General features: G+C 38.3%; 3 protein-coding genes across 5 annotated transcripts; 1 reads left to right on the top strand and 2 right to left on the bottom strand.

The window, feature by feature from the left end:
- Positions 1–1323: 1323 nt before the first annotated feature.
- LOC131936929 (actin maturation protease) lies at positions 1324–10149 on the bottom strand. 3 transcript variants are annotated; one of them, XM_059294064.1, is made up of 7 exons: positions 10015–10149; positions 7248–7581; positions 7059–7145; positions 6819–6940; positions 4111–4240; positions 3578–3648; positions 1324–3383 (listed from the first exon to the last, which is right to left on the bottom strand). In XM_059294064.1, exons 2-7 carry the CDS (start codon positions 7568–7570, stop codon positions 3037–3039), a joined length of 1080 nt encoding a protein of 359 aa, XP_059150047.1. In that variant the 5' UTR covers positions 7571–7581; positions 10015–10149; the 3' UTR covers positions 1324–3036. The 3 variants fall into 3 exon arrangements, with proteins under 3 accessions (XP_059150047.1, XP_059150048.1, XP_059150049.1); XM_059294065.1 differs by having other exon boundaries at positions 10051–10092; XM_059294066.1 differs by lacking the exon at positions 10015–10149 and adding an exon at positions 9832–9845.
- Positions 10141–22235, top strand: LOC131936930 (NAD-dependent protein deacetylase sirtuin-2). Its single transcript, XM_059294067.1, has 16 exons — positions 10141–10281; positions 12497–12562; positions 12668–12689; positions 12905–13048; positions 13550–13656; positions 14761–14817; positions 14946–15014; positions 15118–15241; positions 15354–15419; positions 15861–15916; positions 16124–16200; positions 16290–16344; positions 16525–16589; positions 16830–16896; positions 20901–21033; positions 21298–22235. Coding segments are annotated over exons 2-16 (1077 nt in total). The 5' UTR covers positions 10141–10281; positions 12497–12529; the 3' UTR covers positions 21300–22235.
- LOC131936935 (uncharacterized) lies at positions 15239–25460 on the bottom strand. Its single transcript, XM_059294072.1, has 5 exons — positions 25313–25460; positions 24438–24685; positions 23357–23503; positions 22773–22898; positions 15239–16323 (listed from the first exon to the last, which is right to left on the bottom strand). Exons 2-5 carry the CDS (start codon positions 24670–24672, stop codon positions 16319–16321), a joined length of 513 nt encoding a protein of 170 aa, XP_059150055.1. The 5' UTR covers positions 24673–24685; positions 25313–25460; the 3' UTR covers positions 15239–16318.
- Between the last annotated feature and the right edge of the window lie 1049 nt (positions 25461–26509).

Genomic DNA, 26509 nt, shown 5'->3' with positions numbered 1-26509 from the left:
AAGTACGACATGGAGATGCTGCAAGAAAGATGGCTGCCGAGCACGGATGAAAATGCTGAACGATGTAGTTCTGTCATCATCGGAACACAATCACGCTCCAGATCCGGCTAAAATTGAAGCAATAGAAAGAAAGAGAAAACGCAAGCAGCTGCCATACCCAAATCCGCAGAACGTTGCAGAGATAATTCCTGAACTTCTTCAAACGACAACAAGAGGGCAAAATTTCATCTTGTGGGATTCCGGACCGACTCACGTTTACAGGACGATGATGTTCGGAACAATGGATATTATCAATCGTCAATACCAGTTTTTTAGTTAATGAAACTGAACAATTAGTTTTTGAATGAAACAATAAAGAGTTAACATCAAACAATACCTTCTGATCTGAGTTAATTTTCTTGTTCCTATTTATTAAATATGGTTTTTCGATCTTTAGTTTGCGCTCTTATGTCGGCGCTCTTTTGTCGGGAAATTAGTGCGCTCTTATGTTGGCGCTCTTATGTCGGCGCTCTTTTGTCTGCGCTCTTATGTCGGCGCTCTTTTGTCTGCGCTCTTATGTCGGCGCTCTTTTGTCGTGCGCTCTTTTGACGGGTCACCGGTTTTAACATAAATGTTCAAATAAGTTGTGTAAATAATTAGTGAGTTATCATTCCAGTGTGCTATCTGAAGTTTTATACCATTATGTTTTGCATTACTGGTGTTTTTTTTTTTCTTTGAGTGGATGCTCAATTTAATTGTGTCAAAGACTTATTTGAAATATAGAATTATGTAAATGCAGTTCATGTCTATATTAGAGGAATGTTTATTTAAACTGTGTTTTCTCTTATTCAACAGCAAATTTTTAACTGTTTGTTGTTAATTTTGGTGGGATAAAATGAATGAATTAACAATAAAAACAAATTAATAACTAGACTTTTAATATGCGTTAAAATCAACAATTTTTTATTATATTAAAGCTATTGTTGTTATAGTTGTATTGATAAGAATTCTTGAATTCGAACTTTTGTTTCATTTTATACTTTTTAATATCTTAGACTTTCTAACTATAGGCTTGGAAAATTCATCAAAGGTTTATTTAAATATTTTATTCAATAAACCGTCAGTAAAAAATATTTTTTAATGTGAAATATTTGTGTTCAACTATTTGTAAATATGTTAATATGTCAAAGCTAAATGAATTGCTGGTAATTAATTAAAATGTTTAACCCCTGATATTTAGTTGTAGAATTTGTTCACCTTCTTCAACACAATTATTGTGTGCATCATGGAAATCACTGATTTATATTAGATTCAGGCAAAAATAGTTGTAAAAGAAAATGGTAATGCAAGAGTGGTAAGCATTTTTATTTTGCCAAAGCATGCAGTACATTTCTTCAACATGAAAATATAACTTAAATTACAAAACCTTTTCTAGCATCTGTAATTAAATAGAGTTTTAAATACAAGGTGCTGGTAAAAATATAAAAAAGTACATGTATAAATAAAATTACCCCATAGTTTAAAGCCATTGGAAACTGCTGTTGTCAATATAAACAGCACATGTGTAAAATATGACAAAATGAACACTTTAAAGTACAAGTTTAATGTATGCAGCAGCACTGCTGGTACATTCAAACATAATCGTGTGACATGAGACCAGACATTTAGCAAGGACCAAATGTTTGTCATGCTCTGGGATAACCCAAAGATATTTTACAGCCAGTGTTGAAACAGTGGCCAGGTACATGAGATCGTCAGATTACAGATAAAGCCAAAATAAATTACAAAAAAAGGATCGTAAGGTGACATTTTTAAAAATTTGGTATACATATTCTCATAATACTGATTGACAACAATTGTTAACAATTCTTGAACACAAAAGCAATGCAACAGAAAGCATAGTTGAATGCAGTAAACTCCATTAATCCAACAACCAGTTGTTCAACATACATACAGCCTCTGATATGTTCTGTACAATTTTAAGTAATTTGGAATAGCACTCATATATTATGTAGGAAGTAAAGTTTTAAAATAATCCAGAATAGTACTGATAAATTCTGTAGGAAGTAGGTTTTTAAAGTAATCCTGCATAGATCTGATATGTTCTGAAGCAAGGAAAGTTTTAAAGAGAAATATCACTAGTAGAAGACCCTACAATGAGTGATGAAGAAGAAGAATATGTGCCTGTGGTCTGTAGCATTGGTTGATGGTAATCAGAGACAGAAAGATCATGTTTTTCTATAACACTGAGGCCTTTGGTGACTCATTAAATCAGGCTGTACAGTACATTGTCCTACAAAATGTTTCTACTGTCCTATACAAGAGCCTTAGATCAAGCCACAATAAGTGGTCATCAGATGACTTTACCTCCTACACAGACTGGGATGTTCATACTTGTGCATGTAAATCTGCCTGATAATCTGGTATCATGCAGTCTCCAAGATACTTGCTTAAAGGAGTTCTACAGTAATAAGCAGAGGACTAGCAAAATTACATTGGCATCAATGATGCCATCACTTGTTAATGACTTGTTAATGTTAATGTTAATGACATCACTTGTGATATGATGTGGACAAAAGGGGTGTTCAAATATGGCATAGGAAACATTTTGTATTTCTCATGCATTTTTAAAAAATATTCTTGTAACAAATGTGGTTATTTTAACAAGAAGGGGAAGAGGGGGGGGGTGAGTTTTATGACATTAAGGATAATTTGGAGGTGGGGTTAGCTCTTTGTGAATGGAGGTGGGGTTAGCTCTTTGTGAATGGAGGTGAGGTTGTGGAGTAACAAATTACACTGATGTCATTAATGGACTGTCCTTATATAGCAAGTAATAAAGTAATGATATGATACAAATATAGTTGTTTTTTTCTTTGGAGCGCTAGCATAAATAAAAAATTGCAGATGTAAATATGGTGTTTTTTTTTTTAGAAATCTGGCATAACTATATTTTAAAAAATTGCACTTAGGTTAATTATCTTATATAGAAATCTAATAAATAGGGTGCTTTGCAAAAAGCTGGTATAATGATATGAAAATGTGAATTGGTTAAGCATGTCACTGAACTATATTTTTGTGCAGTAGAATGAGCTGAGATTTTAAGGCACGCTCCAAGCCCTCAGCAGGTAGGACATAGTCCTCTGAGTTCCTGACAGGCCCAGCCTCCACTAGGTTCCCATTGCTGACCAGCAGGTCCTGAAATGACCAGACGCCAGGGTACTTGCTCTTGCCATGGTGACCAAACACAAAGAGGTCATCAGGGGAGAGGACACTGGTCAACTCTTCACACCGGTCTTCTTTTACCCCTTCAGGCCAGAAGTACAGCGCTGACATCTCCTCGTCCCTCTCACACTCACTGGTCAGCCATTCAGGGACTTCACTAGACTTGAAGGCAGCAAAAAATCCTGGAATCAGTAATAAAAAAAACAGTTTAGCCACACTTAGTGTAGAAAGTACAACAAATTTTTCACGTTTTTTTTTTAAAGTTTACTTAAAAAGATATTATTTACACTTGTTCCATGATACAAAAAAACACACACCTAAGGTTAGACAACCCTGACATAAAATTTAACATGTACAGACTGAATGAATTTAATACCTGTTATGAGTGCCCAGTGAGCTTTGTGGCCTTTTTTCTGACAAGGTGAGTGATTTCTATCTGCATCGTAGCTTGAGCAGGTTAAGGAAAAACTGTTATACATCTCTCACAAAAACCTTTCTTCTAAACACTACAGTGTCGCATTCATGTTTCAATATGGAACTGAATAAAAGATGTCATGGTCAGATGGTAGAGTACAAGACTACTAATCCAAAAGTCTCACATTCAGATCCATGGGTACACCCTGCTCTGATGGATGTCTGACTCATGTTAGAGAAAGTAAAGGTGGCTGGGCTAGTGGTGACCACACTATCCCATCATATACCCGGGCTCAAAGAAAAAAGTGAACTCTGTCCCATGGATTACCAGATCAGAACAAAGGGGTAGGTTTATCTTTATTTTTTAAGGAACTGGAGACAAGAAACAATTGTGAAAGCTAAAGACAGAAGGATACGGGACCAGCAACAATTGTGAAAGCTAAAGATTGAACTGGGGACGACCAACAATTGTGACAGCTAAAGATTGAAGGATACGGTACCAGCAGCAGGCTCCCTTTCATCAGGTGCTGGACCAGGTATTTCCAGGTGAGCTTCTCCTGGGTTTGATGGACATGCTCTACCTTGCATGCTAGAAATATGGATGCCATCTCTTGCATTGATTGGGCTGAAATTTGTTAAACATTTTAATTTTAAAGTGATAAGACTTAAGCTATAAACAGAAAAAATAGTTGTAGCAGGTGATTTGTTAGCCAGCTACCATTTTTAATGAGCAAGCTTTAACCCTTTGAACCTGCGGTAACGCTTTATCGGTCCGAGTCTTAAATCTCCATGCCCTGAGTTACAGATAAATACGGAATTAGACACCTTACCTCAGATCGGCAGTCTGTACATAATATTGCGATATTGAAAATTACCAAACTGGTATTGTTCGACTTGTGTAAGTATCTGTCATTTTTTTATTATGTTTATCATTTACAATTGACCATAGAAAGACAATTTTAAAATTCCAAAACCGGCTTTCTACCTATGTCTACATCAACCTATGTTTAAAAGAAGGGTCTATCTAAACGGACGACTGGCATACTAAGTCAAAATATTGGCGATAATTCATGTGCAAATGTTAATTAAAACAATAAAATTAATCTTGTTATATTCATGGTTTTTTTAATTGAGAGTCTCTATTGTGTACATTTAACTCAAGAGCTCAGAAGAATGGGGGTTTTAGCTTCAGGAGCTCAGGGTTCAAAGGTTTAAACATTCACTCCCTATACCACTAAATATAGGCTGTAGAAAGAAGCTACCTGAAAACATTCACTCCCTATACCACTAAATATAGGCTGTAGAAAGAAGCTACCTGAAAACATTCACTCCCTATACGACTAAATATAGAGTGTAGGAAGGATGTACCTGAAAACATGCACTCCCTATACGACTAAATATAGAGTGTAGGAAGGATGTACCTGAAAACATTCACTCCCTATACGACTAAATATAGAGTGTAGGAAGGATGTACCTGAAAACATTCACTCCCTATACGACTAAATATAGAGTGTAGGAAGGATGTACCTGAAAACATGCACTCCCTATACGACTAAATATAGAGTGTAGGAAGGATGTACCTGAAAACATGCACTCCCTATACGACTAAATATAGAGTGTAGGAAGGATGTACCTGAAAACATTCACTCCCTATACGACTAAATATAGAGTGTAGGAAGGATGTACCTGAAAACATGCACTCCCTATACGACTAAATATAGAGTGTAGGAAGGATGTACCTGAAAACATTCACTCCCTATACCACTAAATATAGAGTGTAGGAAGGATGTACCTGAAAACATGCACTCCCTATACGACTAAATATAGAGTGTAGGAAGGATGTACCTGAAAACATGCACTCCCTATACGACTAAATATAGAGTGTAGGAAGGATGTACCTGAAAACATGCACTCCCTATACGACTAAATATAGAGTGTAGGTAAGATGTACCTGAAAACATTCACTCCCTATACGACTAAATATAGAGTGTAGGTAAGATGTACCTGAAAACATTCACTCCCTATACGACTAAATATAGAGTGTAGGAAGGATGTACCTGAAAACATGCACTCCCTATACGACTACATATAGAGTGTAGGAAGGATGTACCTGAAAACATGCACTCCCTATAAATATAGAGTGTAGGAAGGATGTACCTGAAAACATTTCTCCCTATACGACTAGAGTGTAGGAAGGATGTACCTGAAAACATTCACTCCCTATAAATATAGAGTGTAGGAAGGATGTACCTGAAAACATGCACTCCCTATACGACTAAATATAGAGTGTAGGAAGGATGTACCTGAAAACATTCACTCCCTATACGACTAAATATAGAGTGTAGGAAGGACGTACCTGAAAACATTCACTCCCTATAAATATAGAGTGTAGGAAGGATGTACCTGAAAACATTCACTCCCTATAAATATAGAGTGTAGGAAGGATGTACCTGAAAACATTCACTCCCTATAAATATAGAGTGTAGGAAGGATGTACCTGAAAACATGCACTCCCTATACGACTAAATATAGAGTGTAGGAAGGATGTACCTGAAAACATGCACTCCCTATACCACTAAATATAGAGTGTAGGAAGGATGTACCTGAAAACATGCACTCCCTATACGACTAAATATAGAGTGTAGGTAAGATGTACCTGAAAACATGCACTCCCTATAAATATAGAGTGTAGGAAGGATGTACCTGAAAACATGCACTCCCTATACGACTAAATATAGAGTGTAGGAAGGATGTACCTGAAAACATTCACTCCCTATACGACTAAATATAGAGTGTAGGAAGGATGTACCTGAAAACATGCACTCCCTATAAATATAGAGTGTAGGAAGGATGTACCTGAAAACATGCACTCCCTATACGACTAAATATAGAGTGTAGGAAGGATGTACCTGAAAACATTCACTCCCTATACGACTAAATATAGAGTGTAGGAAGGATGTACCTGAAAACATTCACTCCCTATAAATATAGAGTGTAGGAAGGATGTACCTGAAAACATGCACTCCCTATACGACTAAATATAGAGTGTAGGAAGGATGTACCTGAAAACATTCACTCCCTATAAATATAGAGTGTAGGAAGGATGTACCTGAAAACATTCACTCCCTATAAATATAGAGTGTAGGAAGGATGTACCTGAAAACATTCACTCCCTATAAATATAGAGTGTAGGAAGGATGTACCTGAAAACATTTCTCCCTGTTTACTGAAGCCCTTATGTTTGGCCTCCAGAAATATTTCTTCTGTTGTGACAGATTTAACGTGGGTAAGCTGAGCTGCCATAGCCAAGGCTACAAAACCACATCTGCGGAGAAGATGAGCAAAAAGTGAAAGCTGAAAATATTAATGATAAAGAGCATTAAAAAAATAATAAATGTCAATTGTTCTGGATTAAATTTAATGTTTGAGAGGTAGATTCTTACATAGGGCCATTCTGTAAGACTGGCTTGACAGGGCTATAGCTGGAGAGAAATGTGTGCTTTAGATTTGTGGCTTTATTTTCTTGGAGCCTGGAAATGAAAACAACAGTTTGGTTTTGATCAGATTTTAATGAAAAATAAATGCTACACAAACTGAACATTTTAAAGTTTTAAAAAAAATTTAATATTTACCCTCTAGAGCAATGAAAATATTTGAAAGCTTTTCTACTTTCTTTTTGTAAAGTAGTAAATGGTTTATCCATAGTAAAAGCATGTTGTTTGTGGACTTGTGAAGATTGCTCAACAGGAGCCTCAGGGGTGAGAGCTGGCTTGGCTACAGGTCGTGGTAAATCTGCATTAGTGGGGGAAGATTCTCTTAGCAGATACTGGGGTGTCTTGTCTATGGTTTGTTGTGAGTTATCTGGGCAGATAACCCTCTCAATGAATAGAGATGTTTGTAAACGAGGTGCTAGATGTGTTGGATCTTCAGCTTTGGTAGGGCCTAGTGTTGACATTGTTTACATTTCTGAAAAGAAAAAATATTAAAATAACTGAAAATCCAGCATAATTTTTTGCTGTTACAAAATTAATGATATTAGTATCAGACAAAAGTGTAACAAAAAGATAGTTATAACTTTTAAAATTATAGTAACAACTACAAAAAAGATACTTAAAAAAATACTGTTCCTCATCACTAGGTGACTACCATTTTTTAAATTTGAAATAATCTCGTAGTTGTAGTATCTTAGTATACTTAAGTCTTAAGTATATTATAGAGCAGTGGTTCCCAAACTTTATAAAACTTAAGTGACCCGCGACCCCCTTAGAATTAAAAAGTCAAAGCTATTAAGAAATTAATGACTAAAATAATATTTTCTCATAGACTTTTAATATGAATTATTCTTGATAACCGTATGATGAGTGAAATTAAATGCTATTAACATTTGCGTCTGATTTTTTGTTAATGAAAACGTCATGTCATTCTCAACATTTAATTTATTTCTTTGTTTTTTTTTAATTGGAGAAGTGATAAAAATCTATTCTTGCAAAGATATGTAGACACAAAAGGAACTAACACTCAAAAGGCAATCAACTTCATGTTTGGGTTTGAATGGTGCATACAACACCAACATTGTGTGAGCGGTTTTTCATTTAACACATTAAATAACGCGGAATCATTTGGCAAATTTAAGAATTTATCTTGCAATTCACCAGGAATGCTGGCAACATCAGGGGAAGCAGAAAATGGGTAACGTGTCAATGCAGATTCTTCTTCTTTTGGTTCAGGGAAATAACGCCGCACTTTGTTTTAAAAATGCCAAGAATCCTCTTTATATTTTTATTTATCTCACAGTCAGATTCATCGAACACACTGCAGAGTCTCTCAAATTTTGCAATATTTCCAAAATTAATTTTTCTTCGCCAATTTTGAAACTTAGATTTTTAAAAAATGCCCTGAGATAATATTCGTTAATTTTCCCTGAAGCTTCAGGTTAAACTTATGTTGATGCTGATGCTAGGTAAGATACTCTCCAACCACTCTTTGTCATTAAAGTATATCAAAAGGTATTATTTCCCTTGCACCTCCAAGATTCAAAAACAAGATTCACAACATTTCCTTTTGACAGCGTACTGTTGTGTAGAAAAGCAGAACCTCGTGTCCTTTATTGATGTCTTTGCACAGTTCTTTATACAGACTGGTGTTAAGGGACTAGATTTAATATAATTTATGTCTTTTATTGGCAATGGAGTCGGAAGAGTCTAGCTGGCAAGGGTATACCGATGAATTATGCAGTGGATTCCCATTGGTAAGGGAGCTAAATCTTTTACAGTTTTCTAAAAGCCCGATTTTGACCTAAACAAAGATGGCGCACCATCCGTACAAACCCCACAGCTGTTTACCATTTTAATCACCCCAGTTTCAAAAAACGTATTTATTTTCTCCATAATATCTTCACAAAACAGCAACTCTTCTTTGCTATCATCTGAATGAATATTTTTCACAAAGACAAGCAACTGCGAATACAAACTCACGTCTGTTGCTTCATCAACTTGAAAAGCAAACAATTGTGAAAGCTTGATTTCATTCAAAGTTTGTTTGTTAACATCTACAGACATGTCTGCTACAAGCCGCTGAATAGAATTATTAGACAGAGATATGTGTTGCATCTTTGCTGCACTGGAATCCCCAAGAATTAATTTCACCATCTTCCACAGGCAGGGTTTGATGGGATTTTCTCATATTGTGTGAGGGTTTTTTTTTTTGCTTGGCAATTTCTAATACTATTTCATATGATGCTTGCACTAATGCTGTGTTTCTTTGGTGAAAACTTCCTGTTCGATCAAGTCTCTGACGTTTGCAACTAGCTTCATGCCGACGAAAGAACTCCATATAACTCCGAATAACTCGTCCCAAGATGACGTTTTAGTTTTGAAAGTTTCACAGACTCATGACTGAGAACAACATTGCATAGCACACAATGCTTCTTCTCTATTCCATTTCCAGTGATAAGTAAAGCCGAATTACAGATTTTCTTCTAAATATTTATGTTTTTTTTTTCATTGCTAGGGTTTAGTCTATCAGTTGGCGACCCCCCCCCCCCCCCACCAGAAAGCCCCTCACTCTCACGACCCCCCCCCCCCCCCCCCCCCGACAGTTTGGGAACCCATGCTATAGAGTCTAGATCTAGATATAGTCTCTATTTTATTTTCTTGTAGTAGATTAATAGTTTAATACTTTACTAGATCTAGATCTAGTCTACTACTACTAGTATACCTCTCTTTTGCTTAAATCTAACTAAGTTGATAGTAAATAGTAAATAGTAATAGCTATAGCCCACAACCAACAGTACACTAGGCCATACACTCTACCAGCTACCTACACCTAGATCTAGATCTAGATAAAATGGTTAGTTTAAATATATCTAGTACATTAGAATGTAGTCTACTCAGTACTCACTGTTGACACAAGATCTACTGCAAATCTAACAGTAACCTCAACTCTCGTCCGTTTTCTAGGCCTAAGTTTATTAAGTGTAACATTCTGTTTCCACTTTTCCTTCAATGAAGATTTCCGAGTATTCTTCAGCTAGAGACCTAGATCTAAATCTAGATCTAGACTAGATAGTCTCATCTCATGACTCATACTCTTTCAATCTCTCTTTCTTTTGTCTCAGATCTAGTTTAGGCCCTGGCCTACTTGTACTTATAAACAAATAAGTTAAAAGTGAGTTTAACTCTCTTTACAGTTTGGTTTTAATCATTAATGGCAACTTTTATGTCATGTTATAGTTATACTAAATACTTAATAATACTTATATACTAGATCTTATGGTTTTTTAAGCCTATACTATTATTGTTACTAATTTATTGTAGGCCAAAATAAATATTGTAAATAAACTAAATAGGCCTAGATCTAGATCCAGATTTAATTATTATAATATAAATAGAATCAGACTAGTAGGCCGATGAGTCCTATAACTTATATAACTATAGTTACTGTGAATATTTTTTATAGGGCCAAGCAATAGTTATAGGCCGTGCAGCATCAAAACGTCCAATGACAAAACGGCCCCGTCAAAACGACCCCGACAAATCGGCCCCGACATAAGGGCCCCGCCAAATTGACCCCGTCAAAATGGCCAGCGACATATGGACCCCGTCATAAAGGCTCCCGATAAATAGGCTCCCGTCATTTAAGCTCCCGATAAATAGGCTCCCGACAAAAGGGCTCCAGTCAATAAGGCTCCTGACAAATAGGCTCCTGTCATTTTGGCTCCCGATATATAGGCTCCCGTCATTTAGTTTTTTCCACAAAACGGCCCCTGTCATTACGACTCCCAACAAATAGGCTAGCGTCATTTTGGCTCACAACAAAAAGTCAATTTGGCTCCAGACAAAAGGACCACTGACAATACCGTTTCTGTAGAGACTAAGTCTCCCGGCAAAGTGGTCTCATTGATAATGACACCTGCCAGTGGGACCCCTTCATCAATATTCTTTACAGTTAGCTTATCTTGTTCGGCAGACCTTATTTTTATATTAGTTTATCTATTATAAAATATAGTATGTTTTAATTTAAGGGTCATCTATCTATGACTTCCATAATTGAAGGGTCATCTATCTATGACATCCATAATTGAGTCGGCTTTAGGCTGTTCTAACTCAGTGTGTGGGGAGAAGGGTCCTCGCTGTACCTTCCTACCTGCAGTATGCTTGTAGGTTATCAAAACAAAATGTCGTTATCCTGTAAACATCATGTATTCTATCGTACATTTTCACTTCTGTGCTCGCTTTTATGCAACAGATCTTTACTGTTGTAAATTAAACATTATCAAAATTTTAGAATTGGTAGATTTTAGCTGTTACAAGCTTGATTTGTTTGTGATTTGATGTTGGTTCATGAAAAACAATTTCATTCAGGCATTAAAAAGAGGTTATAGTAGTAGTGGAGGTAGGACAAAATGGTTACTTTTATACCAATAGTGGTCATGCCATTCATTTGTCTGGAGCCAATATGTCGGGAGTCATTTTGTCGGTAGCCAATATGCTTTTTGTCTGCTCAATTAAGGGTTAATTAGAGTTAATCCACATGTATTAATAATTGACTGTAGATAAACATCTTTACTATTACCTGTACACTGGGGGGGGGTCACATTAACTGCAAAATTTACAGAGGAAAGAAGGGTTTGTTGAGTATTTGAAATAACTGATAAGTCAATCAACGACCGGTGAGGGGGTGACACCAGAATCTAGTGAAAAGATTTTGCCACTTGAATTAATAGTTGGATTAATATAATTGACGCCATTAGGCAAAAGGGGTCATCCATAAATGTCGTTACACTTTTTTTTGACGATTTTTACCTTCCCCCCTCCCCTCCGTCACACGTCGTCACAAAAAGCCAGACCCCCCCCCCCCCAAAAATGATGTCACACCTCAGCCTACAACCCCCCTCAAAATTGCAGTTGAATTTTTTTAAAACATTATTTTTCTAAAATCTTGTCTGAACTTTGTCAAAATAGAGTATTTTAATCAATTCCTATTAAAATTAATTAAAACAGTTTTCTCTAACATTGCTTTTTTATAATGCAAAAGTGTGACGTCGCACCATCTGAACCCCCCCCCCCCCCTTCCCACTCATCACACATCATCACAAAATTTTGAACCCCCCCCTCCCCCCTACGAGTGGGACGTCATATATGGATGACCCCAAATTGGAGTGGGGTGACTGCAATTGCAACTATAGATAGTCCTATATATATATATATATATATATATATATATATATATATATATATATATATATATATATATATATACACACACACACACATTTTTTAAAAAATAAATGTAAACATTCGCTAATACGCAATGTTTCTTTCAAACATTTTACAGGTCTATGTACAAAGTGTTAAATAATTTATATGCCTTTTTTTCCCAGTCAATTGTTCATTGAACGAAAGCATAGTAAAATATGAGCAAATCATCCTCTGACAAAAATACTAAGGTATGTGGAAAACATTAATGTGTTTACATTAATTTTGTGTTAATATTTTTTTGCCTCTGGCTTGAATTTAGCTTTTTTTTTTTTTACTCTCTAATGTGTACACAGGAACAGGATGGAGAAAAACAAGGTTAGTTACAGTTTTTTTTAATCACAAGCTTCATTTTGTTTTATTAATGAATGTTCGATAACCTTTAAAGTTATATCACATATCTTCTGCCAAACATGGTTCCCCCCCCCCTGCTTTAGTTACAACTCTTAGAAAAATTATTTTTGTTAAATTAAAAAAAACCTCACAGGGTGGCATTATAGTTAATGTAAATCCTAACTTGTTTTTTGTTACAGCCAACAGCCTTGGTGATCAACTAGCACATTCACTGAATATAAGAGATGGGTCTGGCATAGTTTCTTTTGAGGGAATAGCACAGTACTTAGTCAGTGATAATTGCAAGAATGTTATCACTATGGCAGGGGCTGGCATCTCTACATGTAACCTCATCTTTTTTTTTACTTCTCTTACTCTTAGCATCTCAATGTGTATAGACAACTAATGACAGAACAAGGCCATTAAAATTAAAGTAACATATAGGTCTAGAGTTAGAGTTGGACAGCTGCGTAGCAACCCCTTTAGATTTGCCCCCCCCCCCCCTCAAACTTTCAATTTGCACCCCCTCTCAAACTTTTCGATTACTTTATCCAATCCCGGCGCCCCCTAAAGTCCCCCCCCCCCATCGCTATGCCTCTAGAGTTGGAGTCAGGATTCTTGAGCTTTGGGGTGGGGTGATTCCCCAGGGGATTAAATGGTAGGGGGAAATGTCCTAGACCCTTAATAGGCATAGCCTATTACTTCCATGATATATAAAACTAAGAGAGGTAACCTGTCATGTCTATGATCTATACTTGCAAGGGAAGTAACATATCAGTAATGTCATGTCTGTTATATGTAAAACTCAGGGTACTCATCTAACTAATTACTCTTTATGATTATAGCTGCTGGCATCCCAGATTTCCGTAGCCCAGGTACTGGTCTATATGAGAACTTGGCGGCGTATGATCTACCCCATCCACAGGCTATATTTGATATTAGTTTCTTTCATGTAAGAGTTTTTACAAGGTTTTTTTTTCACCTGATTTCCCTGTCTGTGTGGGTTGAATTGTAATCCATTTTTCATCCACTTTAGTTGACCAATATCACTTTGATTGCTCATATGTATATATTAGATGACAAATATTTATACATTTCAACCTATTTGCTAATTAGGCTAGGTATTAAATACTAATTTAAAGATCACTATTTACATTACTAGTAAAAGGGCAAGTAACTAGGGATCAGTGAGTTGTGGTCCACTCTAATGTTGTAAGGATTCTTAGATTACAGGTTGGTATTTATAAAGGGGAGATAATTGCAGCATTGAAATGTCTGTAATATGAGATTTCATTTCAGTTGTCAGCTTTTTTAACAAATCAGTTTTAGTTATTTAAGTTGTGTAGTTTGATTACATAGTAAATGGTAACAGGGTCAAATTTAAAGTGATAACAATTAAATTTCAATCATTACTTATTTCAATGACAGAATAAGTTACCCTTAGAAGAAAGTGGCTTTTAATATATGTGTAGACTATTGATTGTTAGAAAATTAATGTTTAAATCAATTTGACATTATTGTATTGTTTTATATTATACATAAGTAAACCATTTATAGTGTAAATCTGTATCAGTCCTCACTAGCTGATGAAGAAAACTGTAAAACTTTATTAAGCAAACATTGCAAAGCAAAATACTCTGTAAATTACATGTCATATTGTTAATATGAATTTTATTTTGAAACACAATCCACTAAAATTTAAATGTCTTTTTAAATATTTTGTGTAGGAATCAGCAATTATGTATATTATGTCAAATAAATATATTTAATCAAACTTTTCCATATATTGTAGTGACCAATACATTTATTAATAGTAACAGTTGAAGAAAATGTAAACATTTAAAAAATTTCAGTGTCAAACAAATTTGTAGCTTTCAAAATGTTTTAATTTATTTTGTAATTATATAATTTATAACATAAAACTATAAATAATTTTTTTTTAAAAAAAAGCACCCATTTTAAAAATAAAATTGCGTTAACTTAAAAATGTTTAGTCTCAGCTGCTCAGTAAAACACTTCTAACACTTCTCATAAAGAGTGTTGACATTTTTTACAGAAAAATCCCAAACCTTTCTTTGTCTTGGCTAAAGAACTTTATCCAGGTTCTTTTAAGGTGAGTTGTTACACTTAATGAACTTAACTTTGCTGTGTACTTGAAACTTGCAATACAATTTCTTTTTAAAAATTACTAATGCTCCATGTTTTTTGATTGTTTTAAATTGTTGCCTTTCATCAACACAGCCAACTCCATGTCATTATTTTATCAAATTGCTGAATGATAAAGGAAAGCTGTTGAGGCACTACACTCAGGTAATCGTTAAAACTTATTTTAATAGATTTAAAATAAATATCTTATAGCTGGTAAATGAATAACATTTCTTAAGAGTTACCTACAGCTTATTTTTTGGATTAGAATATTGATACTTTGGAAAGAGTTGCTGGTCTTGACCCTGATAAACTGGTTGAGGCCCATGGCACTTTTTACACTTCCCACTGTCTTGAGTGTAACAAGGAATATAAGTTGGATTGGATGAAAGGTGAGATTTATCAACTTTTTCTTGTTATTTAAAGTTGTATATCTGTGTATATTTTTAACAGGTAAACAATTTTTATGAAATAAAACTGCTACATTGTTTTTTGTCCCTCTAGATGAAATTTTTGCTGACAGAGTACCAAAGTGCACAGAGGCTAAATGTGAAGGAGTTGTAAAACCAGGTGTGGGTAGCAACTTTTTAGGTTAAATCAATGCTTTGTTGGATGCCACATTCATGTAGTTTCACTGTAACAGTGTAACAGTACTGATAGATGTCACTGTAACAGTGTAACAGTACTGATAGATGCCACTGTAACAATGTAACAGTACTGATATATGCCACTGTAACAATGTAACAGTACTGATAGATGTCACTCCTCCACCAAGCTGTGATAGTTCGTCTAAGGTTTAGTTTAACCATTATTGTATCACGTCGTAATTTTTTAAAATTTAGATAATCAGAGCCATGCACACATAGTTAAGTTAAAAATATTTTATAGCATATGTGACTAGGGGTAGGTTAAAAATAGATTAAGCATTAAATTAAAATAAATTGCAGTTTGATTGTTAAGGTAATAATAACATAAGTAAATAAAAAGAATTATTTCATTTTTTTTTTTCAGATATTGTATTTTTTGGTGAGTCTTTGCCTCCTCGATTCGGACAACTTATCCAGTCTGTAAGATCATTTTTTACAATTTCAAAAAATATTTCACTGCAGAAATAGCTATCAATTTGATTAAGACATTTTAATTTTAGTTAACTTACTGGTTTGCCACTAGAACATTGACTCTGTTAATTGTATCAGTTTGTGTTGAATTATTGTGCTAGAGATCTCTAAATGATGAACATTAAACATACATTACTGTTCTGATAAAATGTGCAGGATTTTAAAAAATGTGATCTGTTGATTGTGATGGGGACATCACTCACTGTACAGCCATTTGCTTCCCTTGTCCACAGGTAAATCTATTTTTGTGAACTTTCCTTCTGTCAAAGTTTTTGTTATCTGTGTTGTTTGTTTTCTAATCATTTGATACTTTGTATTGTAGAGTTCCTGATCAAACACCCAGGCTCTACATCAACCTGGAAAATGGAATGAGTTCTGTAAGTAAATAATATCTTTCCTCAGTAAAAATTAAATTGTGAATTAACAAATACTACATTGAGAACTTTAAAAACTCATTGTCTGTAACTCAGTGATCCTATTGATATATAATTATTTTAGAGTGATCTTTTTTACGTATAATTATTTTAGAGTGACCCTATTGCTGTATTGTTATTTAGAGTGATCCTATTGCTGTATTGCTGTTTGGAGGAGGATTTAATTTTGATGGTGAAGACAACTACAGGTAAGGGAACTAACTTGTAAACACTTTTTTTCATCCTAAAATGCACAGTTACTCTCCATGGTTGTCTTGAGTTTGTAGAACTGTTAGAAATTAATGATAAAATCTGCAATATCATTTGAGAACTCTTGTAATTTAAATATTTATTATTGTTTAAATCTGTAAAGATCTGTAAAAAAACATTCATCTAGTTTTGTGAATTACTTGATATTAATTTGCTGAGAAAATGTTTTTGCTACACAGGGATGTTTTTAAGAAGGCAACATGTGATGAGGGCTGCCAGGAGTTGGCTGATTTGTTGGGCTGGGGGGTGAGTTTGTGTGGCTGATTTTTGGCTGGGGGGTGAGTTTGTGTGGCTGATTTTTGGCTGGGGGGTGAGTTTGTGTGGCTGATTTTTGGCTGGGGGGTGAGTTTGTGTGGCTGATTTGTTGGGCTGGGGGGTGAGTTTGTGTGGCTGATTTTTGGCTGGGGGGTGAGTTTGTGTGGCTGATTTGTTGGGCTGGGGGGTGAGTTTGTGTGGCTGATTTTTGGCTGGGGGGTGAGTTTGTGTGGCTGATTTGTTGGGCTGGGGGGTGAGTTTGTGTGGCTGATTTTTGGCTGGGGGGTGAGTTTGTGTGGCTGATTTGTTAGGCTGGGGGGTGAGTTTGTGTGGCTGATTTGTTGGGCTGGGGGGTGAGTTTGTGGCTGATTTGTTGGGCTGGGGGGTGAGTTTGTGTGCCTGATTTGTTGGGCTGGGGGGTGAGTTTGTGGCTGATTTGTTGGGCTGGGGGGTGAGTTTGTGTGCCGGATTTGTTGGGCTGGAGGTGAGTTTGTGTGGCTGATTTGTTGGGCTGGGGGGTGAGTTTGTGTGGCTGATTTGTTGGGCTGGGGGGTGAGTTTGTGTGCCTGATTTGTTGGGCTGGGGGGTGAGTTTGTGTGCCTGATTTGTTGGGCTGGGGGGTGAGTTTGTGTGCCTGATTTGTTGGGCTGGGGGGTGAGTTTGTGTGGCTGATTTGTTAGGCTGGGGGGTGAGTTTGTGTGCCTGATTTGTTGGGCTGGGGGGTGAGTTTGTGTGCCTGATTTGTTGGGCTGGGGGGTGAGTTTGTGTGCCTGATTTGTTGGGCTGGGGGGTGAGTTTGTGTGGCTGATTTGTTGGGCTGGGGGGTGAGTTTGTGTGGCTGATTTGTTGGGCTGGGGGGTGAGTTTGTGTGCCTGATTTGTTGGGCTGGGGGGTGAGTTTGTGTGGCTGATTTGTTGGGCTGGGGGGTGAGTTTGTGTGGCTGATTTGTTGGGCTGGGGGGTGAGTTTGTGTGGCTGATTTTTGGCTGGGTGGTGAGTTTGTGTGGCTGATTTGTTGGGCTGGGGGGTGAGTTTGTGTGGCTGATTTGTTGGGCTGGGGGGTGAGTTTGTGGCTGATTTGTTGGGCTGGGGGGTGAGTTTGTGTGCCTGATTTGTTGGGCTGGGGGGTGAGTTTGTGTGCCGGATTTGTTGGGCTGGAGGTGAGTTTGTGTGGCTGATTTGTTGGGCTGGGGGGTGAGCTTGTGTGGCTGATTTGTTGGGCTGGGGGGTGAGTTTGTGTGGCTGATTTGTTGGGCTGGGGGGTGAGTTTGTGTGGCTGATTTGTTGGGCTGGGGGGTGAGTTTGTGTGCCTGATTTGTTGGGCTGGGGGGTGAGTTTGTGTGCCTGATTTGTTGGGCTGGGGGGTGAGTTTGTGTGCCTGATTTGTTGGGCTGGGGGGTGAGTTTGTGTGCCTGATTTGTTGGGCTGGGGGGTGAGTTTGTGTGCCTGATTTGTTGGGCTGGGGGGTGAGTTTGTGTGGCTGATTTGTTGGGCTGGGGGGTGAGTTTGTGTGGCTGATTTGTTGGGCTGGGGGGTGAGTTTGTGTGCCTGATTTGTTGGGCTGGGGGGGTGAGTTTGTGTGCCTGATTTGTTGGGCTGGGGGGGTGAGTTTGTGTGGCTGATTTGTTGGGCTGGGGGGTGAGTTTGTCTGGCTGATTTGTTGGGCTGGGGGGTGAGTTTGTGTGGCTGATTTGTTGGGCTGGGGGGTGAGTTTGTGTGGCTGATTTGTTGGGCTGGGGGGTGAGTTTGTGTGGCTGATTTGTTGGGCTGGGGGGTGAGTTTGTGTGCCTGATTTGTTGGGCTGGGGGGTGAGTTTGTGTGCCTGATTTGTTGGGCTGGGGGGTGAGTTTGTGTGCCTGATTTGTTGGGCTGGGGGGTGAGTTTGTGTGGCTGATTTGTTGGGCTGGGGGGTGAGTTTGTGTGCCTGATTTGTTGGGCTGGGGGGTGAGTTTGTGTGCCTGATTTGTTGGGCTGGGGGGTGAGTTTGTGTGCCTGATTTGTTGGGCTGGGGGGTGAGTTTGTGTGCCTGATTTGTTGGGCTGGGGGGTGAGTTTGTGTGCCTGATTTGTTGGGCTGGGGGGTGAGTTTGTGTGCCTGATTTGTTGGGCTGGGGGGGGTGAGTTTGTGTGGCTGATTTGTTGGGCTGGGGGGTGAGTTTGTGTGGCTGATTTGTTGGGCTGGGGGGTGAGTTTGTGTGCCTGATTTGTTGGGCTGGGGGGTGAGTTTGTGTGGCTGATTTGTTGGGCTGGGGGGTGAGTTTGTGTGGCTGATTTGTTGGGCTGGGGGGTGAGTTTGTGTGGCTGATTTGTTGGGCTGGGGGGTGAGTTTGTGTGGCTGATTTGTTGGGCTGGGGGGTGAGTTTGTGTGGCTGATTTGTTGGGCTGGGGGTGAGTTTGTGTGGCTGGGGGGTGAGTTTGTGTGGCTGATTTGTTGGGCTGGGGGGGTGAGTTTGTGTGGCTGATTTGTTGGGCTGGGGGGTGAGTTTGTGTGGCTGATTTGTTGGGCTGGGGGGTGAGTTTGTGTGGCTGATTTGTTGGGCTGGGGGGTGAGTTTGTGTGGCTGATTTGTTGGGCTGGGGGTGAGTTTGTGTGGCTGATTTGTTGGGCTGGGGGGTGAGTTTGTGTGGCTGATTTGTTGGGCTGGGGGGTGAGTTTGTGTGGCTGATTTGTTGGGTTGGGGGGTGAGTTTGTGTGGCTGATTTGTTGGGCTGGGGGTGAGTTTGTGTGGCTGATTTGTTGGGCTGGGGGGTGAGGTTGTGTGGCTGATTTGTTGGGCTGGGGGGTGAGTTTGTGTGCCTGATTTGTTGGGCTGGGGGGTGAGTTTGTGTGGCTGATTTGTTGGGCTGGGGGATGGGGTGAGTTTGTGTGGCTGATTTGTTGGGCTGGGGGTGAGTTTGTGTGGCTGATTTGTTGGGCTGGGGGCTGAGTTTGTTTGGCTGATTTGTTGGGCTGGGGGGTGAGTTTGTGTGCCTGATTTGTTGGGCTGGGGGGTGAGTTTGTGTGCCTGATTTGTTGGGCTGGGGGTGAGTTTGTGTGGCTGATTTGTTGGGCTGGGGGGTGAGTTTGTGTGCCTGATTTGTTGGGCTGGGGGGGTGAGTTTGTGTGCCTGATTTGTTGGGCTGGGGGTGAGTTTGTGTGGCTGATTTGTTGGGCTGGGGGATGGGGTGAGTTTGTGTGGCTGATTTGTTGGGCTGGGGGGTGAGTTTGTTTGGCTGATTTGTTGGGTTGGGGGGTGAGTTTGTTTGGCTGATTTGTTGGGCTGGGGGGTGAGTTTGTGTGGCTGATTTGTTGGGCTGGGGGGTGAGTTTGTTTGGCTGATTTGTTGGGTTGGGGGGTGAGTTTGTGTGCCTGATTTGTTGGGCTGGGGGGTGAGTTTGTGTGCCTGATTTGTTGGGCTGGGGGGTGAGTTTGTGTGCCTGATTTGTTGGGTTGGGGGGTGAGTTTGTTTGGCTGATTTGTTGGGTTGGGGGGTGAGTTTGTTTGGCTGATTTGTTGGGCTGGGGGGTGAGTTTGTTTGGCTGATTTGTTGGGTTGGGGGGGTGAGTTTGTGTGGCTGATTTGTTGGGCTGGGGGGTGAGTTTGTGTGGCTGATTTGTTGGGCTGGGGGGTGAGTTTGTGAGTTTGTGTGGCTGATTTGTTGGGCTGGGGGGGGGGGGTGAGTTTGTTGGACTGTGGTGGGGGGAGGGAGGAGTCTATTTGGCTAATTTTTGCTGGGGGGAGGGGGGTGGCTGAGTTTGTGGAGTTTAAGATCAGTGGTTGGAAATATTTAAATATGCAAATAATGAGAAAGGTCCGACAACAAAAACGACAAAAATCTGATATGGATGGAAACACTTTTATGGTTTTCTTTTATCCAAACTTATATCCACTTAATTCGATATCTGAACTACTGCTAGTTTTAATTCAGTTGGTAGTTAGACATTTTTATTATTTTCGAATGTCAGTAAAATAGCAGAAAGTTGTTTCTATCTTTTGGTTTGACATGTGTGTTGTACAGGAAGAGCTAAAGCTGCTTGTGAAGACTGAACATGAGAAGATTGAGCTTCAGGAGGCTTCAGGGTCCAAACCTTCCAATGACAAAACTAAGAAAGATAATGAAGTTGAGAAAAAAGGAAAGAAAGGAAAAATGTGTACGTTTTTGTAAGCTTTTTAATAAATGGTAGAGCTCTTTTTTTTCATGATACTCCAAAGTTTGTGTTCATTCTTTTCCTTTATTCATATATTTAAATCAAGTTAGTGAGTTTTCTTTTAACATTTTCTTTTCATGTTTGGAATTTAAATTATTTTTTGTCTTTTTACCTGAGGTTATATTTTACGTTTAAATACATTTTCAGTTTTAAAATTTTTAAAACTTTTGAATTTATTCAAAAAAATGTTGACATTTCTTTTTTCAGAATGTTACAGTTATGATTTCACCTTGTCTTTCACCATGCTTGAGATAACTTTTAAATTAAAGTAGTTGAACTACTTCAGTCAGAACATTATCTTAGTTAACACTTTGTACAGCATGTAAATGCTACTTACACTTTAGATTCATTTATTTTAAAGAAAATGTGATATTGTTGTCATAGCTAATGTCAATGTATCCACTGTTATAAAACAAAACAAAACTTTAAATGTCATGTCCTATCCTATCTCTGTTATAAAACAAATTTTTTTTTAAAATGTCATGCCCTAGCCTATCTCTGTTATAAAACAAATTTTTTTTTTAAATGTCATGTCCTAGCCTATCTCTGTTATAAAACAAACAAAAAACTTTAAATGTCATGTCCTATTGTATCACTTGAAATGTCATCCTAGTGTGGCATATTTCCACTATTATAAAACAAAAAAAGTAAATGTCATGTCCTGTGTATCACCTGAAATGTCCTAGGGTGGTGTATTCCCCCAGTGTTCTCTCAGATCACCATGTTTACTTGTCCTTCTGTTGTTTACATTGTATTTATTATTCAAGCTCTGTGATTTGGGTTTTATTACATGACCTTTGATGACCTTTGATATTTTTGTTATAGAAAGAAAGGTTTTTTTTTACAAATGTAGAGATATTTTATTGACTTTATCACTGATGTATTTGTTAGATACAAATTACTTATATATTTGTTAGATACAAATTACTTATATATTTGTTAGATACAAATTACTTATATATTTGTTAGATATAAATTACTAATGTATTTGTTAGATATAAATTGGGAATTATTTGATGGAAGTAAGTTAATGGAATACAGCATTTGACTTGTAGGCACAAGAAAGAGCAAATAATTATTGTGTGTAATAAATAATTGTTGTAGGCCCACACATAATGTGAATAAAAAAAGTTCAGCAAATTCTTTGATGTATTGCTCCTGGTTTAACGGGTGGATGGAAAATGGGCAACTTGTGGATGGGAACTGGTGGTTTAACTTGTGATATTAGTAAATATTACACTAAATTACAGTTTACATGACATGACATTGTCACATCAACATGACATGACAGTGTCACATGACAATGTCACATCAACATGACATGACAGTATAATATGACATTGCCACATGACATGACAATGTCACATCATGACATGACAACGTCACACCAATATGGCATGACAGTGTAATATGACATGACAATGTCACATGACAATATGACATTGTCACATCAACATGACATGACATCATACCAATATGACATGACTGTATTATGACATTATGACATGACAATGTCACATCAACATGACATGCTAATGTCACATGACAGTATCCCATTGAATGAGCTACAAGGAACAGACCAAGCCACATTGCAATGACAACTCACCAACTGTACAACACCTAATGAGGGCAATTACTGGTATGAAATTATTTAATGAGGTGAATAATCAAGGTAATTGCACCAATAGCGTAAAAGATGGCGCCAGTCACAGCCACGCCCATTGACCATCCCACGTGACCACTTGACCCGTGGACGTTGTACTCGTTGGTCCAACCGAACATCACAAATCCTATGGTGGCCAACACGACTGAAAGTAAAACGTCTGGATTCAGTAACGGCGCTGCCATAGAGTTCACACATGCAAGGTTTAACATTCGCTGGGAGGGGGGGGGGGGGGGGGAAATTTGGGGGGTGGACACTGGTAAAATAGTAAAAGTAAGAGATGCCTGAAAGAAATTCCGTGGCTAAGGCATGCATTATTCTGGAACTCTAATAAATCTACTAGGGATTTTTCGTTGCGGGGGGGGGGGGATTTAACACTTCCAAATTGGAGGACAGTAATTATAAAAAAATTGTTCCAGTATATATTTTCTATTTCACTTCGAAGTTTATCTATTTGACTGCTCTAAGGAGGGTGTCTCCCTAACCACGGATAGATGATGGTGCTAACCACGTGCTCACAGAAATTAGAAAAATAAAAAACAAAATATAACAACCTATCATCTGAGGAGTGAAACCATGATGAATATATCCTCCACCACCTACCTCCCCCACACGTCAAGGCTGTTACCATCTGTAATGTTTTCTCTGTACGGAATCTTTGGACCGAGATGTAGACGAGTAAACCGACGAGTGAGGCGATGAAAGACACGAGGGCCATTGTCTCCATGGCTTGGATAGTTCGGTGATAATCTGAAACAATGGGAAACTCGACACGTTTTAGTTCGGTGATAATCTGAAACATTGGGAAACTCGACACGTTTTAGTTCGGTGATAAACTGAAACAATGGGAAACTCGACACGTTTTAGTTCGGTGATAATCTGAAACAATGGGAAACTTGTCACGTTTTAGTTCGGTGATAATCTGAAACATTGGGAAACTTGTCACGTTTTAGTTCGGTGATAATCTGAAACAATGGGAAACTCGACACGTTTTAGTTCGGTGATAATCTGAAACAACGGGAAACTCGACACGTTTTAGTTCGGTGATAATCTGAAACATTGGGAAACTTGTCACGTTTTATTTAGTTGATTATTTGAAACCAGTGGGCCAGTTGTCAAGCTTTAAAAAAAAAATTCCCTTTTGACAAAAAAATATTGAAGCCTTTCACCTCTCCCCCTGCTCAAACCACTCGATGTGCCTATGTAATCGATGTGCCTATGTAATCGATGTGCCTATGTAATCGATGTGCTTATGTAAGTAATACAAACGCTAACGTTGACGTTTTTTTCTTTAGCGCCCGTAAGATTGCAGGTATTATTTCTATGGCTGGCTGAAAAACTTGACTTTTATTATTTTTCTCCCGGATATGACTTGACATAGCTTGAGTTACGGAGGGCCAAGGATGAAATGGGGTGGGGCGTGACATTGCAATTATTGGTGAGCTTAATTAAAACGGAAGGATTGATATGAAGATCATTTTATTAAGGTATTTTTTGTACTGACACCTGGGAGTATTTAGCCGGATTCGTTTGATACTTGATGTCATTAATGGACGCCGCCTCTACCCACACTACCCCACCCCCACTACCCTCACCTCCCCCACTACTCCACCCCACTACCCCACCCCAACTACCCTCACCTCCCCCCAACTACCCCCCCCCCCCCTGTACTTGAACAACTCACGATTGACATCCTGGTGATGTTGTTTGTGACACTCACGTGCACGGCTGATACAGAGCTGCCTGTGCCACAACCCCACAGAAGGCTGGCCTGGGAGAACCTTCCAGTGGACCGTGCCAAAGCCAACGGTAAAGAGTACAGCACCCAGCGCGAGATGGAGCAGCATGACCTTCACCCATCTAGTGACCTTCACCCGTCGAGGGCTGGCATCTAGGCTCTGGCTCAGAGAGTCTGCCATGGTGGAAAGTGACCTGGAACCAAAAAAAATTCTTTTCAATAGTAGACATGTTCTTCTTTAAGCTCATTTATCTTTTATTATCATTTTTTTTTTTGCTTGTTCCAAGCTAGATAACACTCATTGAAGAAGGCGTACATTTAGCGCTTGGTGGTTTTCCCTGCTTTTTCTTAATATTTGGCTGAAACAGCGCTTTAAAAAGCACTCGAATAAATGCTTCACAATAATATCGACACCGGAGGATCCTTTTGTCAGGGGCTATTTTGTCTTAGGACTAGTTTCTGTGTTCATTTTAAAGGGGCCTTTTTGTCGAGAGTCCTTTTTTTTGCATCAGACATTTTGTTGAGTCTATAAATCGGACAATTTCGTTAGGGCAGTCTAGACAGGGTGCTACTCTGCTGTGGCCATTTTGTCTGAGGTTATTTGTTTTTGTTACAAATAATTTTCAGACCACTCGAGGAATATTTTAACATATACAAAATTGGAATGCGTTAATAGGGCTGGTAAGTAGGTCACCAACCAGTTCTACAGCTCAATAAAACCTGCATGAGCCATAGAACGGGTTGGTGACCTACTTACCAGCCCTATTGTAATAAAAGGCAAACAGTATAAATAAATATAGAGAGAGATTAAAAAGACTTGCCTACAAATAAATAAGATGTCAGTCCTTAATTGCCCTACAAATACATGTTAAAATGTGCATCATCCCTGGTAGAACAATTTACATAAAGCTGGTATGTGCTGAGATAATAGCAGTCTTCATGACTTAAGTGGACGAAATATAACTAGAGTACAGCCTACTCCAGAAGTAAACTTTGACTTCAGGATGTGGCGAAATGTTTTTATTTTACTTTTATAATGGAAGAAAACACTCAGACGTGATGTCTATGTGAGCTACGTGGTTGGTGGGGAAAAGTACTGTCATGATTAATACACCCCCGTATAAAGTACTGTCATGATTAATACACCCCTCTAATAAAGTACTGTCGTTATTAATACACCCCAGTAATAAAGTACTGTCATGATTAATACACCCCTCTAATAAAGTACTGTCATGATTAATACACCCCTCTAATAAAGTACTGTCGTTATTAATACACCCCAGTAATAAAGTACTGTCATGATTAATACACCCCTCTAATAAAGTACTGTCATGATTAATACACCCCCGTATAAAGTACTGCCATGATTAATACACCCCTCTAATAAAGTACTGTCCTGATTAATACACCCCAGTAATAAAGCACTGTCATGATTAATACTCCCCTCTAATAAAGTACTGTCATGATTAATACACCCCTCTGGTAAAGCACTGCCATGATTAATACACCCCCTCTGATAAAGTAATGTTGCTCAAACATCCTTGTTGAAGTATCAGGAACAATAACTCCAACATGTACTACAAATTTTGAAAGATTATTTCAAGTTACCTCCCGCAAAAGTATAGGCTACGGTAGCTTGCAAGACCGACTTACAATTTAATAACAGTCAATCAGACAGACAATTTAATCACAGACTGACAGACAGACAATTTAATCACAGACTGACAGACAGACAATTTAATCACAGACTGACAGACCGACAATTTAATCACAGACTGACAGACAATTTAATGACAGTTTTGCCTCACAGTAAAGTTAATGTTTGTTGTGGTGTTTCTTTGAGGCATCTCTGCCCCTCCCTGAAACGAAGTAGTAAAATTTTGAAATTTATACAGAATCAAGAAAGAATGACGTGCTATAGTGCTATAGTATGTAAGTTTTTAATTACTAATTTCGTGATACAACGTGAACCTTAGATCTAGGAGAAAAACGTGTGTCTTGCACCCTGAGAGTTGGGC

The sequence above is a fragment of the Physella acuta genome, unplaced genomic scaffold, assembly GCF_028476545.2.
Source record: "Physella acuta isolate Inbredline_101_S28 unplaced genomic scaffold, ASM2847654v3 ptg000196l, whole genome shotgun sequence".
Classification (NCBI taxonomy): Eukaryota; Metazoa; Mollusca; class Gastropoda; family Physidae; genus Physella; species Physella acuta.
The sequence above is the reverse complement of the archived record's forward strand: the minus strand, read 5'-3'. Positions and strand labels throughout refer to the sequence as shown.

Coding starts and splice junctions, on each gene's coding strand:
- LOC131936929 (XM_059294064.1), bottom strand. CDS start 7,570: ATGTCAACACTAGGCCCTACCAAAGCTGAAGATCCAACACATCTAGCA. Junction 7,146..7,247: donor TATTTTCATTGCTCTAGAGG/GTAAATATTAAA, acceptor TTTCATTTCCAG/GCTCCAAGAAAATAAAGCCA. Junction 3,649..4,110: donor GGGAGCCTGCTGCTGGTACC/GTATCCTTCAAT, acceptor AACCTGCTCAAG/CTACGATGCAGATAGAAATC.
- LOC131936930 (XM_059294067.1), top strand. CDS start 12,530: ATGAGCAAATCATCCTCTGACAAAAATACTAAG. Junction 14,818..14,945: donor TTTATCCAGGTTCTTTTAAG/GTGAGTTGTTAC, acceptor TCATCAACACAG/CCAACTCCATGTCATTATTT. Junction 15,917..16,123: donor TCGGACAACTTATCCAGTCT/GTAAGATCATTT, acceptor TAAAATGTGCAG/GATTTTAAAAAATGTGATCT.
- LOC131936935 (XM_059294072.1), bottom strand. CDS start 24,672: ATGGCAGACTCTCTGAGCCAGAGCCTAGATGCCAGCCCTCGACGGGTG. Junction 23,504..24,437: donor ACATCACCAGGATGTCAATC/GTGAGTTGTTCA, acceptor CCATTGTTTCAG/ATTATCACCGAACTATCCAA. Junction 22,899..23,356: donor AGCCTTGACGTGTGGGGGAG/GTAGGTGGTGGA, acceptor TTTTACTTTCAG/TCGTGTTGGCCACCATAGGA.